This window comes from Biomphalaria glabrata, chromosome 7, assembly GCF_947242115.1.
Source record: "Biomphalaria glabrata chromosome 7, xgBioGlab47.1, whole genome shotgun sequence".
NCBI classification, from domain to species: domain Eukaryota; kingdom Metazoa; phylum Mollusca; class Gastropoda; family Planorbidae; genus Biomphalaria; species Biomphalaria glabrata.
Window position 1 is genome coordinate 43331150 of NC_074717.1, and position 18675 is coordinate 43349824.

General features: G+C 33.6%; 1 protein-coding gene across 3 annotated transcripts; it reads right to left on the minus strand.

The window, feature by feature from the left end:
- Positions 1–14: 14 nt before the first annotated feature.
- LOC106053664 (anillin-like) lies at positions 15–18403 on the minus strand. Of its 3 annotated transcripts, XM_056035199.1 has the most exons (25): positions 18247–18403; positions 15748–15898; positions 15279–15299; positions 13946–14071; positions 13652–13856; positions 12926–13154; positions 12214–12669; positions 10627–10959; positions 10060–10254; positions 9493–9675; positions 9226–9331; positions 7954–8147; positions 7496–7689; positions 6348–6765; positions 6166–6254; positions 5497–5647; positions 4738–4876; positions 4488–4643; positions 3711–3883; positions 3527–3599; positions 3303–3412; positions 3018–3104; positions 2829–2936; positions 1657–1829; positions 15–1264 (listed from the first exon to the last, which is right to left on the minus strand). In XM_056035199.1, the coding sequence occupies exons 1-25, from the start codon at positions 18262–18264 to the stop codon at positions 1126–1128; spliced, it is 4227 nt and encodes a 1408-aa protein (XP_055891174.1). In that variant the 5' UTR covers positions 18265–18403; the 3' UTR covers positions 15–1125. The 3 variants fall into 3 exon arrangements, with proteins under 3 accessions (XP_055891174.1, XP_055891176.1, XP_055891177.1); XM_056035201.1 differs by lacking the exon at positions 15279–15299; XM_056035202.1 differs by lacking the exon at positions 12214–12669.
- Between the last annotated feature and the right edge of the window lie 272 nt (positions 18404–18675).

Here is an 18675-nt window from a genome sequence, read left to right on the forward strand (position 1 = left end):
AAATAAATCACAAATGTTTTTCAGCACATAATTGTATTCATCAAGTTGTACATGTGTGGTTGGAAGCTTTGTTCATTCTGACATTCAGTTTGATTATTAGATCATATCAAAAGTTTTTCCTTTACTTTTAGCATTTGGCATGTACATTTTATCTTTCTGAAAATAAACTTTTCTTTAAAATTGTGTAAAAGTTAAGGTCAATAAATAATATAAAAAAAAAAGTCTAGAAAATATATAAAATAGTGTACACCTCTCACCCAGTAGTTTTAAAATACAAGCAGATGCAGAAAGCTTAGTGTCACGGTTAAGTAGTGAAACAAATTAATTACAAAGTTGGTTGAAGTGTGATCAGAACAATGCTTGTTTAAAGCAAATCTAAAACATGTGAATTTTAAATTGTAGCGAAAATGCAAAATATTTGAAAGACATTTTCTAAAAAAAATATTTTTTGTATCGAAACACATCCATATACAAAGTGTTGAAATAAAAAAATACAAGGCATAGACAATACAATGTCTTCAACCATATTCAAGGCATACACAAGACAATGTCTTCAACCATAGTCAAGGCGTAGACAAGACAATGTCTTCAACCATATTCAATTCTCTATCACTGAACAGTGAAATATAAATATTGAGTACATCAAATATACACCTGTATACAACACAGCATTGTTCATGCACTTAATCACCCTCCTAGGATTCAGTCATTCTATCTCCAGTTTTTTAAAGATGCTCTTCCCCAATTTTCTTGATTTTTTTTTATTAACACAAACATCATGATCTCATTCAATCTAGATGTTAACAAAATAATTGAAGATAGAATGCAACATCACTAGGTCTGCAAAAATAGAAACATTAACACTATTTACAGTATTTGTCATCAAATTTCTGATTTGCCTTGTATAGAGCAAGAAGCTAACAGAATTATGTTAGCACAAACACTCCAACTGTACAAACTTTAAGCGTTATGTAAAGGCTATAAATGAAGTGCCATCACCCTATACAACGGTATAAGTCAATGGCTTATTTGATTAATGTGGCTACTTCAATATCATACGCTATACAACAAGTGGTTATGAAGTCCATTAACTAAACAATTATACAACAGTCAACAGAAAACAGCTCAGTGATAGGAGCTGGAGGCTGCTGGTTTCATAGGCTTCAAGGCGTCAGCATTCCAAGTTCTTAAGTTGGCCAGAGTTTTGTTAATTTTATTGCACCACACGATTCGCTCCTCTTTGCTGTCTGCAGACATTTGATGTCTGAGGAGAAAAAAAATGGAGGCCATAAGTCAGACACAAGTCATTATATTAGCAAGATGAAAATGTATTCATTTGGTTTGTCAGTCATTTAAATTACAACAGAATTTGAAAACAATGTTTACAATTTAAAATTTTAACGACAACTCTTATTTTGTATGTTTGTGTAAGATTTAGATATAGTTTATACAAATTTAAAGGCCTCCTTCAAGAGAAACTCCTAAAAAAAACAACTGACCACAATAGAAAAGCTTTATTTACAAAATCTATCCCTCAGACTCTAAATCTCAAAAACACTAAAACCTACAAATGCGTATTTAAATGTTTTTAGAACCTTATGACAGAAGTTAAGTTTTAATGTACTTTCTCTACACACACTGTATGAGTTGTCTTACCTAACTGTAGTAGTTGAGTTGTATGTCTTTGTTATCAGTGTATCATGTTCACCCTTCAATGGCTGCCTTACTGTCACCATTTCAAAAGTGTTGGGCCGAGCACATACATCTCGAGGCACCAGGCCAACTTTCTCTGTGATACATCGCTTCAAGTCTATAATGGCCATGGGGTCCTGAAATACAACAGTTTTAGGGTTACACACTTGCTAAGGCAACATAAATCATTAAAGAAAACAAAATCTCAGACATCTAAAAGTCTGTCAGTCATTTGTCATGCTCAACTGCACATCTCAGTTAATAAATATGTTAAGCCAAGTCAAGATAGATGGTCAGCAAAAGATCTGAAAGACATTTTGTAATCATTAGAAATGTCTATAGCCTTCAGCACCAAAATCAGACTATTATATGCTTGTGAGTCTTGGACGCTGACTGCAGAGCTAGAGAGGAGGAGCCTAGCAATGGAATTGAGATGCCACACTAGGATCCTAGGTATTTAAAGACTGCATCAAAAACCAAGAGATTAGAGACAGGGTTACTGCAGCGATGACCTGCAATCATGATGACCTGCTAACTATCGTAAAAAAATGCAAGCTAAAAATATATGGCCATGTTACAAGGTCTTTGGGGCTCCGAAGACCTTCCTTCAGGGAACAGTACCAGGAAAAAGAAGAAGAGACAGACAAAGAAAGCAATGGGAAGACAACATAAAAGAATGGACGGGCCTGCCATTGAAAGAGGCTCTAACTAAGGCAAAAAACAAGAGAGGAATGGAGAAAGACGGACGACAAATCTTGCATGGTGCCCCATCGGTCCAACAGACTAAGGGATAGGTAAAGATAAAAAAAAATAATTCTTCAAAATAGAAGATAATTGTATATTTAGGAGCCTATAAAAGAATCATTCATCATAGTACATATTGTTTAAGGTTAATAGGTTTTTGTCAGTCAAGCTGCCTTAGTAGTATACAATGTGTGCACAGCACACATTTTATGTTTAAGGTTATTCATTTCATTTGATGGAGTTTGAAAATATTTCACTCTAATCAAATTAATTTCTACACTGCAGTTCCTTGGTGTATTACTAAATTGACACCTTCTAACATTCAAGTTACATAATTTTGAGAGAAAAAAAAATAAGAACACTCACAAATAGAGACATAACACATGCTTTACCTTTCTAGTTTCATCATCTGGATATTTCCAGACACACAATTTGTTCCCTGACAACACACACCAACGTCTATGCCAGGCTCCAAAGCCACTAACGTCATCAAACATTGTCTGAAATTTGAAAAATATGCTTGAGTTGTTTTTTACAGAAAACAAATCAAAATCAACGTTATATTAGTCTTGGATACTTACGAGGAAACCTTTCTCTTCCACTGATGCTTCCATCAAACATTTTAATCGCATAAAAATCTGGCCATACAGGGGAGATAAATAAGGCAACTGAGAGAAACAAAGAAAAAAAAAAAACATTAGGCCTATTTAATTGTTTGAGTTAATGGTAACATAAAACAAAACTGCTTTGAACAATTCAGATGAGTTAATATAATTAATACCTGACATGTTAGTTACTATAATGGGTTCTCACTATTGTTTTACCAGAAGTCATGATCTGAGCAAACTTTCCCAAAGAAAACTCACCCTCTCTAAATGAAAAGAGTTTTTATCTAAACACTTCATGGTCAACACAAGAGATGACACTTGAGTGAAGCTTGTGGTCCTAACTGCTGCAGGACCTCCAGGACTCTCCACTGGAAAAAAACAAAGTCACAATATTTATAAAGGCAAAGAAGCTAAAATTATATATATATATGACCATTAATTTAAAGTTATTTTCTTTTAACTTAATAAAACTAATTACTCACATGCCATTGCATAGCCTTTTCCTTTTTTGGGTGTTTTTTTCTTTTTATCTTTGGTAAATTCTTTGGATACACTCTGAACGATGTGGGCAAAAAGAAAATTGATTATTATCAAAATTATCATTTGATTTATTGTCTTGTATCATTATTAGTCGATGTGTAACTAGACCATTATGAAATAACTTACCATGGCATAAATATCCAGAACAAGTTTAAAGTTGGAAGTGATCCCATTAATTTTGATGAGATTGGGGAAATCTAAGCTGCCTCTCATCATAGGGTCATGAGTGGAAAGCATCTGAGTGCAAATAATTTGAGGACCATTTTTGAAGAGCAGAATAAAATAATGGGTTGTGTTATCTGTAGAAACAAGAGGACAAATGTACCAGCCTGGACACACAACAAAGATATTGACAGCTCAACACATATTTTATGTAAACTATTGTTTCAAAGTTCTTGAGCACTATGACATAGTGACACAGGCATATTTTGAAAAAACTTTGATATATGCCAGAAGTAAATAGCTTTTTGTAGTTACACACCCTGAAAAAACAAATCTAAACTTTATTATTTAATGCGCCCACATCATACTATACCACTTAAAACAAATCTTTGCAAATCCTTTGTCAGCAAGTTAGTTCAAATTCACTTATTTAGGGTAACAAGACCAGGTCAACAATACATCCTTGGGTAGAGGTTTGTCATGGGATTTGTTGTCCTCTTTAAGCTCCATGTGAGTAGGGAATTGAGAGGCTTGGATCCTCTCTTACCAAAGTTCTGGACAAAAACACAGAGATTGAGCACAATACATGTGTCTCCTTAAAAGCCAAGAGCATGTGACTTTCCAGACATGTCAAAACAGAATTCAGCAAGTCTGGGGCATCTATGAATCAAAGTTTGGCTGTGAGGGTATTAGCATACAAGCTCATTGATAGATTAATTGTTTATTTAATAAATTTCATACCATGGGAACTTCCAATCTTAGTGACAAACTCCTTTTTAAGTGGCAACCTGATGTCACTTATAGTTAATGATCCTTTGGGTCCTGGACCTTCTACATTCAGCATCCCTGTTTCTTTCAATCTCTGTATTTCAGTCATGTAGCACTGACGTTTCTGGCCTGTGAAATTGAAAAAAATAAAGAACAAAGATAAAGTTTTGCGTAGAAATCATTATGATTAAACTTACATGTGAGCATAAAAACCCAGACTTACAAGCAATAAGTAAGACCTTGTTGCACTCCACCTGTTCAGCAGAGCCAGCAAAGTAAGAGTTGCCCATACAACATTTATTCAAGGCATTACTGGTTTGCATGATGACATTCTGCTCCAGCTGAACCAGTTCTTGAAGTTCCTGAAAAGCACAGTAAATTGGTCGTCAAAACCAAAGTTTAAAAAATCATTAAACAGATGTATTTGCAATCATTTATTTCTTTAAAAATTCGTCAGTTTTATGTTAAAATGATATGGTTAACGAAACATTCATATTTTATGCCATTGAAAACAGAAAATAAAATTGGCCAGTGTGGTGATCGACCCTACAACAATTCTGCATTAAACAATACATTGGCACAATTTAGGCCATGTCGTGCCTAAACAACAAGGCAGGCCCTCGATTGGAATCTAAAGGGAAAGAGGACATTCATCAGCGAAGCTAAAGATACTGGAATGACATGCCAACAGATGAAGAAAGCTGCTCTGAACTAAGTTTAGTTGAGACGTGTTGTTGCAGCCCTTCTACTCCCCAACCCTTGAAGGTAGCAGGAAAAGTCAAGTCTAACCAACTTGGCTAACAGTTAAACAATTGAAATGAAAATAAATGCTAATTTCTATGCTTCATTTGATCTGGATTTAATGATCATGAAATGACATGTTGTCACACAGCATAACTATGTGTGAAATTTCTGCTTGATAGGATAATGAAAATTTGTCAAAATAAATTATTCATATTTTGAATAACAAAAAAAAAAAAACCTTGATTCTTTCTTGAACAACTCTCCTATCGTCTCTCCGAGGTTCAGTGACTGCAGGCATAACCATCTCCTCCTCCTCCTCGTCTTCAACATAGCTGTCAGCATAGCGGCTTTTTCTGACAATTGGTTCCATTACATGTTGATGGACATTGCTAAAGACATAAAGCAAACGTGCTGATATAAATGTCTTTGGATTACTTTTTTGTGTGAATGAATGATACATCTAGCAAACAGTCCATTGATGAACAACGTTGTAATAACAATATCAAACTTTGTTTCTAAAATTACAATTTATAAACTTGTTTCTAAAATTATTGCATGTATTATTATTTCAAAAAGTATTCATAATACCATGTAGAAGTAAACACTTCCTACATAAAATATACTATTAAGTGTACTACATTTTGTAAACATTTAAAAGTGTGAACAAGTCTTAATGAATCTATGGAAATCTTCTGACTTCTGGGGCAAAGCTATAAAAGGAGACTAGTAGATAAAGGCCAGTAAATGGAATAGTCTTTCAATCACTATTTAAGAAAGTCATGCTTATGACCAATTCACCAACAACAAGTAAACAAAGGTCTACTTCTCTACTGATAATTGTAAATAGTCTGTACAAACAGGTCAGTCAGTCACTTTTGCAATATGTATTATGTCATAAATTGCTTACGCGCTCTTTCTGTAAGCCTGAAGACTGTATGGTCGATGGTCATCATCATCTTCATCAGTTGATCCGGCAGCTTTGTGATGTCTCTGCGCCTACGATCGTTTTTTAAACAAAATAAGTACTTTTACTTTTTAATCACCAATTGAAAATGAAAATAAAGTTGTATATAAAAATTGTGTACTCACAGGTATAGGCACTGCAGTATTGACCTTGCGTCTCATCTGAACATTGTTTGGGTCCATATCAGGGTCATACGTATTTTTGCTTGGAGGACGTCGCAAAACAACATTCTTGGGGTCCATGTCTGGATCATAGTCATCAGTAGTGTCGCTCATTGCCTCGTCAAGCAAATCATCCACAGCATTGCGATTGGACACCTCATCCTCATCCATGCTTTCATCATCAGGCCCATAGCCATCATGCTTCGACGAGGGTCCACCACTACTTCCCTCACTGTCAGCTGTGCCACGTTCATCTTCATAGCTATCGAGACTAGACTGGCTAGACCTAAGTGGAGGAGCAGGCAAAATGCTTTCTCGCCTGACGGCTTCAGAGACGAACCCTTTCAGACTGATGTCATCATCATCCAAGTCTTCTGATAATCTTAACAGGAATGAAAACACATTTCAAGGAGACTTCAAAACTCATTTTTAACCCAATAGCTAATATTTCCGGTTAGGAAAGAGGAATAACTCCAAATTAAAAAAATCCTAAAAGAAAACTATTTTGAAAAAATAATCAAATCTAAGATCTAATATGTATAAATAAACAAAACTTTAAAAAATAGAATGCTATGTCTAGTTTACAAAAATATATACTGTTAACTTTAGAATATTAAAAAGCTTCAAAATACTCATTTTCCCACGTGGGGGCTTATACACTGGGGCCTGGGTCTGTTCGTTTGAAAAATTATTTAAGTAACAAAAATCTTCCAGATTCTACTAAAAATAGAAAATTTGCAGTCATGCTTGCAACAAGACTAGAAGAAATCTTCTATTTAAAAAGTTTAAAGCAAGTATATTGAATACAGGATTTTAGATTGATTGATTGTTTTCGATTTGTTCTACAAAGGTTTAGGCCTAAAACAAGAAAAATTTCCAACCGCAGAAGGAGCTAATGGGTTAAGAAACAAAGATTGCAGTAAGTTAACTTTACCAATAGATCAAAGAGGATTAGAAGCAATGTTTTTTCTTCTCCATCTTAAGATTAAATGCCTTTCGTTCTTTTCAACAACTTATAATTTATGCATACTGACTCCTACATTGTTTTAACATTGAGTGTTATATTGGGCAAAAGGTCATGGGTAAAAGACCGTTTTAAAATGCTAACTTACCTATCAGAATGAAACTCTTCATCAGTGGACACAGAGTTTGCATCATGGCAAATATCTTTCATTTTAGGCACTTCAGGTTTCTTGAAGTCATCACTATCATCCGAAGATTGCTGAGTTAGTTTTCTGGTAGCAGAGCGGGGAATTTTTTTGTCAGCGTCATCATCACTATCGTCAAAGCTGTCATTGAAGGTCACCTGGTGATCACATTCATAATAAAACTTGATTAACACTCTGAATAAACCAATCATAACCTAACTATTACCATCAAGAAGAGCATTAACATAAAGCAAGACAGGTTTATTGACATCTGATTTCTTTCACTTTTATAATTAAAAAAATAAATACTGTATATGAAAATTTAGTACTATATATTACTAATATATTTTTTTTCTCTTTTTTTTATGTATTTGCTCTATGACTTCAGTTATTAAATTGATCCTCAAGAGCAGGTAACTAACCTTCTTTTCTTCCACTGTCTGTGCAGTGGTTTCTTCCCTTTTCTTTATTAAATTGTAGATGCTACTGGTTTGACTTTTGGGCGCTTCCTTGGTTATCAGTGTAGCTGTTGCTTGGGTAGGCTGTGCAGTTTCAATTTTAGCCTTAGTGTCCCCTTCACAATCAAGACCTATCCCAGCTAATTTATTATTGAACTCTGAACGAAAAAAAACATGGAATGGATCACCTTAACTAACCATGATAACAAATAACAGAGCAATTAAATACTCAATATGCTAATATTATAAAAGGTACCCCGACAAAATAGCGCCAACAAAATAGCGCAGAAAAATATATTTCTGTCATTTTGAAAGAAATACTTTAGATATCGTAAAATATGAATAGAGCCAATATTTTTTTTTTTTTAAATGTTATCATTATTTTTCAGTCATTTTGGAGGAAACACTTTAGATATCTTAAAACATAAATATGCAAACAGTAAGCAAAAATTATAATAAGCTAAAATTAATACTTTCAAAATATGTAATTTATTTACATTCCAAAATTGTGCTTTGAAAACAGGCAAAGATACTTGTCAGATTTATACACACACACACACAAACTTTCACAAAGTTAATTTGTTGGAAATGCCACGTAGAAATTCCATCACTGCTTGAACAGGGTCCTCAAATTTCAAAATTTTATTTTTAACAAGTTATGCATTTTAAACATTGGTGAAAAAGAGGAATGATATTAAATTTAAAGTACTCTCGTTCTCTGCAAATAAGGCATATGTTCAGATCTATTAAAAGATAGAGACATCAACAAATATGCTGCCCAGGACAATAAATTACTAAAAATCTGGTACTTTTATACAAATTATATTTATATAATATATAAGTCGGCACTATTTTGTCAGGAAATTTCACGCTGCTACTTTGTCGGTGCTATTTTGTCGGGTCACCATTATAAAATGGTAATTTTAATGCTAAAAGTATTATATTATAGTTGAACTATGTTTGTGAAAGTTCCATAAAACATTGAACCATATCATATACTAAACTGTTATAATAATTATAAAAAAAAAAAGATGAAAATAATTTTCCAAAATGACAACAAAAAAAAAAACCCACTAAATAATACAATAATGACTACAATAAATGTTGAATGAAAACAAACCAGGCCCAACAGCTACTATTAACTTGTTGACAGAACGCAGGGAAAAAAAAAAGAGGTAGCAACAAATTAGGATGGAAGACAAAACAAACGTTGAATGTAAATCTTTCAATACTAACCAGCCCGAGCTCTGTTCCTTGCATCCTCTCGTTTACTGCTGGTAGGAACTTTTTCAGAAAGAACTTTTTCAGGAGTTTTACTTTCAGGCTTCTCACCATCTTTTGCCTTTAGAAACAAAAAAAAAGGAGGGGGGGGGGGGGGGGGGAAGTCAAACTTAGGTGCAATTTGTAGATTTACAAAAAATGACAATTTTTTTTTATATTTAAAAAAACAACACTGCAGAGTTGTCTGCACAAGAACTGGATAAAAACAATTGTACCAGTTACCTGTACAGACTCAGCTGGTGCATTGTCTTCTCTGAGCACTCCGTTTTTCCATCTATTCTGTATAGCTTCCAACTCGGCCATTCTTGAGGCACGTTCCTGTGCAGCCAAAGCACTAGAAGTGGTTGTACTATCTTGACTTTTGTCCACAAGTATTTTCTGAAAGGTTTTGGTACCAACACTTACCTGTGAAAAGATCACCAATGTTAAGAGGTCAAGACAAATTGAAATTGAAAAATATATTCATAACCAGACAAGAGACAGTTATACTAACTGTAAAAATGAATCACATCAAGAAGTCATAACTAGTAGCAGTTAGCATAGATTGTGCTGTTGTTTTTTTAGACTTGTTAAAACAATGTTGTCCAATCAAACAATAAAAACTAAACATTTAGCCATAGTGTTTTGGGGCTTTATTTAAAGACTTCTTCTTGTAGAACAATTATCCTAAATTAATAATTGTCAGCTACGCAAACACAGAGGTGGTCATTCATTTTCTTCTAATTGGGACAATATAAAAGCTATGAAATCACAACACTATTAGGGAAATAGATCTGAATCTAGACTTACTTTGTTGGGAGAGTGAATCACTTTGCTTGGCGATCTATTGAGTGATTTGGTTGGTGACTGTGATTTCTTTTCTGGAGACTTGTTGAGCTCAACACCTTTCTTGGACCACATTTTGGAGGCTTTTTCTTCAATACAGTCTCGGAAACTTTTAGCAGGTGTTATTCCAGTGCTTGTTTGAGGAGGTGGAGGAGGAATCTGAAACAAAATTTCTAAGGTAATAATGAGCATTTAAAAGAATTAACTTTTCTGAGTTTAGTGTAAAAAAAAATGTTTCTATATAATGTATAAGCCTTGAATATAATGAGAACAGGCCCCCAATGAGAAGATTCAAAGAGAGTCAGTAGCGATATTTTCTTTCCTGACAAATAACAATGCATCTAAAAAGGATTATTTTTTTATTTTATCTATTAAAAAAAAAATAGCTGGCTAATATCTGCCATACAGTATGTATTTTATTGTCACCACTTCTCAAAGAGCATTAGAGAACAAAGTGAAGCAAACCATTCACAAATCTGATAAATATTAAGCCAATCCCTTAGCATAAACAACTACACTTCTAATACGTACAGGGGGGAGGGCTTCATTAGCTTCATTCACTTTAGGAGTAAAACTAGTTACTGGTCTTTGTTTACTCTGCAAAGGTGTGCTTTCGGCAGGGTTGACCTTCTTAATATTGCTGACATTGTTAGCAGCAGTCATTGTCTCCCAAGCTGACATACGGGCACCGACTGGGTAGGCGGTTGGCTCATCTTTCTGCTGGCGTTTTACTAGAGGCGTGTTGCTCAGCTTTTCTTGCATCTGAGACATACGTTGAGATACTGACAGCTCTGTTGGGTCGTGTTCTTTCTGTTTCAAAGTTGTCGCTGCAGGCGTAGAACCATTTGAGACTGGAGCACATACCTATCATTCAAAAAGTTCATTCAGTTAATGTTTTCTTTTTACCTTTAAATAGTTGAACATACTGAATCTATTATTTATCCACAATTCAATCAAAATATTTTTAACTTTTATACTTTTAATACATAAAACTGTTAGTATTTGTTAATACATAAAATTTACAACTAAGATGATGGCTAATTAAATTTTTCAGTTAGTATTAACCCAAATTTTCTGAAAAAGGTTTGATATATGTTTTTGTTAGATTTTTACAAAAATATTTGCATTTTGTTTTGAATATGAAACTGTGACCTGATGTACACCTTTTCTTAATTACACAATGAGAAATTTGATTTCCCCAATATTTGAAAGCTTTGGTCAAATTGCTAAAATAAATTGTAAATGATTTAATTTAGACAACTATCATCTCATTGTTATAAAAATTTTAAGAGCTTAAAGTTTAAATTAAAGTTGTGTTTCAGTTTTAAGGAGAAGAAAATATATCAAAGGTATCATCAAATCAAAAGAGCAGTTAAGCCAGTAGGCATCTATTATTTCAACAAAGAATTAATTATGCTTAAGTTGTGAAACTTTGTATACATCATTTAAACAATGTATCATTTAGTGAAATAGAAGTGCAGTCGGTTAAATCAATATGAGATGAGCTAATACTTTAAGAGCTAAACAAAACATTGAAAAAAAAAATACTTGACATTCTTGTGTGCTTTAAAAGTTATTTTACCGATGTCATAGGCCTCAATAAAATAGTATTAACTAAATGATTCAAGGCATAATCTGATAATCACTGTTACTCAAATCAATAATATTCTTTTGTATAATTAATTTAAAAACAATGTTTTGTATTTTGTTAGAACATTAAAATGTTAAAATGATTAAAAAAAAATTGTTCTAGCTTTCAGATAAAAAAGTGTTCATTTAAAGAGGGTTTACATTAAGGAGGTTGTTTTTAAAGGGCTTACAAGCAAAAGGTGAGCATGAATGAATAGTAAGGTATAGTAGGGTCTATATAAAGATAATATTTTTTGATCAAATGCAGTCAAACAATGTATCTTCCATTAACTATATATTAGGTTTTAATCAACCTTTTGTAACAATTTACAAAAAAAAAATATTGGTATTCAGAATGGTACCATAGAGACAAAGTTTGAGTGCATGAACTATAACAATAAATGTAACTTGGTATATACAACATAACATGAAGACATGGGTTAATTACAATTTTGTTAGATACACAAGGGAAATATCAAAGTGCTCAACCTGCTTCTGCGGTTTGGGTACGAAACATGAATTAGTTTTCCCTGTCGGAGTGTTGACTGTGAATTTCTTCTCGAAACTGGCCACTTTTGCGGATAAGGGTTGATGTGATGGCACTGCTGACTTAGTTCTTGGAGTCTCAGTCTTCTGTGCCCAGGCTGCAAACCTCTGAGATACTGGTCTAAGTGTTGGTTCATCCTGTGTCTTGTTGAGCTCACTCTCTGGGGGGGTTTCAAGCAGTCCAGGAGCATTCACTGGCAATCCTGTTGAATCATCCCTTTTAGATTTGCCGGGGGTAACAGCTTTAGGTGTGAGGGTAGACAGTGTCGCTGAGCTCTTTATGGGAGTAACTTGTTTGGTTGCTGTCATTTTAGAAAGGTCAACAGGAGGCTTCACCGGAGAAATTTTACATTCTTTATAGTTTGGGGAAAATGGCTTTGGCGAGCTATTCAATTCAACCTTGAATAGCAAGCAAACAAATGCAAGGGAGGAAAAAAAAAGGAAAACAATGTTAAATCATTTACATGCCATGCTACTGAAATGGTACATTTACAGCAAGTGCTTAGTGTGCAATGAAACATTGAAAATAGGAACTTATTATCATTGCAGAAATTTGATATACATAATGTATTAACAAACAAATATATGAAGAATTAATACGAAAAAAAAAAAATCATTTAAATTTTAATTTTTTATCATTTTAAATTATACTTACTTTGGATGCCCTAAGAGGTGAGTTTCTAGCCAAAGTCGAAGAAGGGCTTGAAATCACAGCAGGAACAGGTGCAAATGTTTTCTGAGGAGAACTCTCAAGGGCAACCTTAGGAGCAACTGTACTGGTTGGAGGCATAGGTGCAGGACCTTTGCCAGAGGAAACTACACTCGTATGTGGAGCCGGTTCTGATTTTGGTGGCTGCCATTTGGGTTTCTTTTCTTCTTCTTTTCTGTAGAAGTAGATGTAGACGTCAAAATATTTTTATCTTGCAAGCAGTTATTGAAATTAAAGCTTTGTGCCATTGTTTTCATAATACAAATCAGTTACTTCTAATTAAAGGGACCCAATATCTAATGCTCTATAAAAATAATAAAAATAGAATAGTCTTTTAAGTAAAGTTCCCCTTTCAGACATTTTGATCTATAGGGCAGATGATGTGAAGGTCAACTGTTTCTATGGCCCACAGTTAAAGAGGATGTTTCGGCCAGCACAATGACCAACAGCCTTTACTTTCCCCCAAATAATGTCAGGTACCCATTCGAGCTGGGTGGACTCAGAGGCACCCAAAGATCCTGAAATTAAAAATCACAGTCTTCACCAGGATTTGAACCCAGGACCCCCGTTTCAGAAGCCAAGCACTTTACCACTCAGCCACAGCGTCTTCTGAAATCAAATGCCAAAAGAATGAGAATCACGTGCCAAACATTTAAAGAATTAGTGACTTACTTGACAACATGGTGAGTCAGGTCATCCTCCATGTTGTTCAAGTGTTCGGCAAGAGCAGCAAATCGACCTTTTCTGGAGGATCCAAAGTTTGTTGGAGGCTCCACTTGCTTAGCTGGAGATTTGTAAGGGGACTTAGTTGCCTTTCTTTCCAGTGGGGGTGATGTAACACTTTTTCTTGGTTTAGGAGTCGGAACTTCAACGTTCTCTGATTATGAAAAAGTTAATTTTGTGAAAAAAAAAAAAATTATTTTGCCCAACGATTAATTTTTTTTAATGTAATTTTTTTTTATATACCTTCATCTGCATCATCTTTATACAAATTAGCCAATCCTTTTAAACGAGACTGGACGCTTTGAATAGCTGGAGTGTCTTGTTTTATCACTAGCTCAGCTTCTCTCAAACACTGACGTTTCGGTGAATCTAAAGAGAATAGAGAAACACAGAATTAGATTAACGCATGAAACAAAATGTATACAATTGTGCACTCAGGACAAACTCTAAGGCCTACAACCAAGTTTCATTGTGCTTAAAATAAACTTTTAATTTTAGATACCTTTAATGATAGTTTCATTAAGCTTTTCTTAAACTTTTAATTTTAGATGTACCTTTATTATTTGCTTAATTGAGGTTTTAATTACTATAAGTGCAAAACCTGAAAACCTAAAATGTATGGGTATGTCAGTGTCAAGCAATAGAGCCCTCCAGCTTTTTAAAACTTTTTTTTATTTTTATTAGCTGTGTATGCATTATAGCTAATTGTGCTAAGTTTCAGAAGTCTCTATAATTTTAAATATAAAAGAAAAATTAACACCCAAGCCACTGCCAGAATAAACATCAAAAGCTTTATCTTTATTATCTATATTACTGTATTAATATATATTATATCCAGATTGAGTACATTTGCAGCTAGAGCTATTATAATAGACTAGTAGTAGTGTTAAACGTAAATGAAATCAGAACCAAGTAACAAACCAAGGAATTGATCCAACAAAACAAAACAAAAACTTAGTTATGAAATTGAATCACTCCACTATTCACAAGCAACCTTGAGTAGATATAATTTTGTGCAGAAACAAAAAAAAAAGTCTAACAAATCAGTATTTTTCAACTATACTATTAAAAATGCTCCTTATATATATAATAATATACAGTATCTAAATATAACATCTATAGAAACTAAACATATTTAGGACCTTCATACAAAATTTATATTTTAAGTAGGGTGAGCCACAGTGGCGTAGCTAGGGTGAGGGGAGGAGAATTTGAAAATCCCCCCGGGCCCCCACTTGATTGGGGAGAGGGGGGGGGCGCCAAATTAGTGTTTTTTACACTAGAAATTGATGGAAAATTCCTAGCTAAGCCCCTGGTGAGCAATCAATACTTGAATGTTAATGTCACCATTTAAAAAGTTGTTGTTTTTTGTATTCTAAGTTAGTGCTGCATTATTAGCAATGCTAGAATATGGAAGAAGTCATTTCTAATTAAGAATATTTATGTGATTGATGTTTTTTTTTTCAGACAGAACCAGAAGATATCAAATCAAAGTTAAGAAATTTGAAAAACACTGATTTGAAAAGACAAAGGGATTAATGAAGATAATGATATTATACAATAATATTTTATGTACCATAGTATGGTTCATCCAAATCTGAAACAAAACAAAGTTAGGGGTTCATCACTTTAGGACTTAAAGAAACTAGTGAGTTTCTATACAATGAACCATTGAATTTTAAATTACAAATATTGCTCTCAACAATATTCATTAAGCCGTGGACACCTGAATAGACAGGTCTAGATTTCAGTTAGGGTAATAGTGGGCATCTAAGCAGACAGGTCTAGATGTCTAGATTTCAGTGGACACCTGAACAGACAGTCTAGATTTCTAGATTTGGTACATGCAATGAACCTCTTGACTGTACAATATGTTTAAATTAAGACAATATAGTGGCATACAGTTAAACTTGACAATCTATTTGTGTTGGACATAAAAACTGATTCAATAGCTCAACTTTAAAAAAACTTTCCTCTTGACTATTAAAAAAGAATTCTGTAGAGGTTCTAATGAAAAATGAGTGAAAACGTTAAAGTGTGATTACCATCTTGGTTATTTTGTTTTTCAGTCAGAACCTTCTCACTCCCGTCACTCTCTAGGACTGGGGTTCTACGCTTACGAGGGGCTGCTTCTGGCATGCCTGCCATTCTTTGATTCAACACTTCTCGTCTTTGTCGCGTTCTCTCAATTAAGCGCTGAATACAAAATAAAAATTTATCCGTTAAGAAATAGTGTACTTAAAATACATCAATCAAAATTTACAACAAAAAATTTACACGACACAATTTTTAACTGAAATTCACAGCCAATGCAAGGATGAACGAGACTTAACACTCCTGATGAGTTTGCTCAGAGTTTTCATGTTTTCTTTGAGTTGAGTAGTCCCAACACAAAGAGGATTTGTCTACATATAGTCAGGACCTCGATTTTATCTAATATAGACTGTGACCTAGTCTAGATTTATATAATTATATTTTTATATAGATAAATACTTATAGGATCTAAAAATTAATACTAAAGCTAGGGGCAAGTGTAGATCTAGATCTATAGGGCTAGCCCCTGTGTGAGTGGATTGAGAACTGAACAGTATTTGTGAATAACAGTGCTCACAAAAGACAATCTAATAAATTGTGAGCAGAGAGAGAAGAAGCGACTCATCAAGTCTTATAAATTTACAGATGTTCATTCAAAGAAGATGATAATTATGTTCTATTGTATCCAAGTGCCAAGCTAGCCTCCTTCTAAGTCATATATATTATTTAATTAGAGACCTAAACTCGACTAAGTCACTAATTTTTCTTGGCTGATTCAGATTAAATGCAACCTATTTCATGCTCTAATAATAGTCTTGATGGAAGAAAGAGCACATTTATAATATTATATTATATAATAAGAATTTTTTCCTAGCTCATGTATAGAAAAACTATTCAGGAAATGTGCCTTTAACTTTGTATCTTTCTGAGTATTTTGTAATACTCTATCAGGTTAAGTGTTTTTATATAAAATTGTAAATTTTAGCTCAGTGTAGCCATAATAGTACATCTAGAGCAGTGGTTCCCAAATTTTTTCCATAACAGAACACTTTGCACATTCGAGTATCTAGCGAAAACACTTTGATTAATTTTTAAGAGAGGTAGATATATTTATGTGATGCCCTAGTAGTTATTTATTCCAGCAGTTCGTATTCACACCTCAAAAAGTTTCTGGGAAACATAGTTTGAGAGACACCAATCAAAAGTAATCTAGACCTAGTACTATCATTGTTACTTTCTTTTTAATCAATTTAGTCTTCTGCCCTGGAATATTTTTTTTCTGTACTATCAATTTTATTGAAGGTGTTATGCAAATGTGAATATTCATTTTTTTTTAAATAAACATTATAATTTCTATTTGAAAATTTTCTATATTGTAGACTATTCCTCTTTGAGTCTAGATTTATGTACCACATCTAGATTGAGATTAGTAGAATAAGTTTCTTTAACAAATTATGTTACTTGAGGGAAACAATGGTCTTCTAACCAAGTCCATAATTCAGTATTCTGCTGCAGCTGATTTTTTTTTTTACTCTATAATTGTATGTGTAGAGATATAATTATAATTAAACTGTGATCTAGAATATCTTATTAATTACAGTATTAGCATGCTCAGTGGACTTAGGGAAGGGACCTAGGGGGAGGTGCCCACAGATCTCCATTCTTGGCTTGTAACTGTTGTCACACCAAGGTGGTTAGACACTAGCTTTACCTGTAGCAGGCTGCGCTACGTGAAGATCATGTTTTCTCATTTCTGTCACGTTTTTAAGTTAAGAGTAGATGATATTATTGATAGATCTAGATTAGACTGACTAGTACAGTCCGAGTCTCAGATCATCATCTGAATCATCATGATGAGATCGTCATCAAATCGTGACGGTCATGGTTGACATGAGTTGTCTCTAGACTCTAGATCTTGATCTAGATAGAGACTTAGTCTTAAGTCTTAATCTTATCCTAATCATGCCTTTATCTAATGACTAGAGTAAAACTAGTAAAAGTCTACTGACAGTAGTTAGTAGTAGTAGTAGTACTATCTAGATCTAGATATCTAGATCTAGTACTCAGACATAATAAATAATAAACTGTTAGTAGTGTTACTAGTGTTACTGTCTAGGTACTCAGTTACTGAACTTAGGTCTAGGCCTAGGTAGTACTAGACTCTAGATCTAGATCTAGAATCTAGTAGATGTACATTCTGATTCTACATCATGATTCATCATAAATTCATGATCATAGTCATAGATCTAGTAGAAATAATAATATTCATGATAAGATACAATCATCATCATACAATGATACATCTCATCACTAATTCACTTGTTCTTGTCTTGAGTCACGGCGATCAGTCAGTCATCACTGACATTGTGACATCAGAATCATCAGTCAGATGATCAGTGACACAGTTTCATGTCGATGAGCTAGAATCTAGATAGACTAGATCTAGACTTGCTTTAAAAATTATTAATAAAAACAATTAGAATTTTGATCTATCTAATCACTTAATTTACCTGAGTATCAGGGTCCATTTTTACAAGTTATGTAAAATTATTCCAAGCTACTAAACAGTTTTCAATAATAGACGTTTTACCATACTTCCGCAATCCACTTGTAAATATAAATTTTTAAACTTGGCGGTTGAAATCACGTTCTTTCTCGCGATAGTTGGTTTACCCAACCAGGCATGGGCTAGTCTATCTCTAGCCAAAGTTGGCCTAATTACGTCGAAGAAAAAAAAAGAAATAAGGTGTCTGTGACAGATGCTTGCGGGGTAGATCTAATTATAGTCTAAATCTAGGTCTGGATCTAGACTCTACAGTAGTCTAGACTATTATTTTGTGAGGAACGAAAAGGAATGATTGAAACATACAAATAAAAATTTAAGCAAATCTCGTTAATTTTTTTACACTTTCAAATGACTTTTTCTAGTATAAATATGT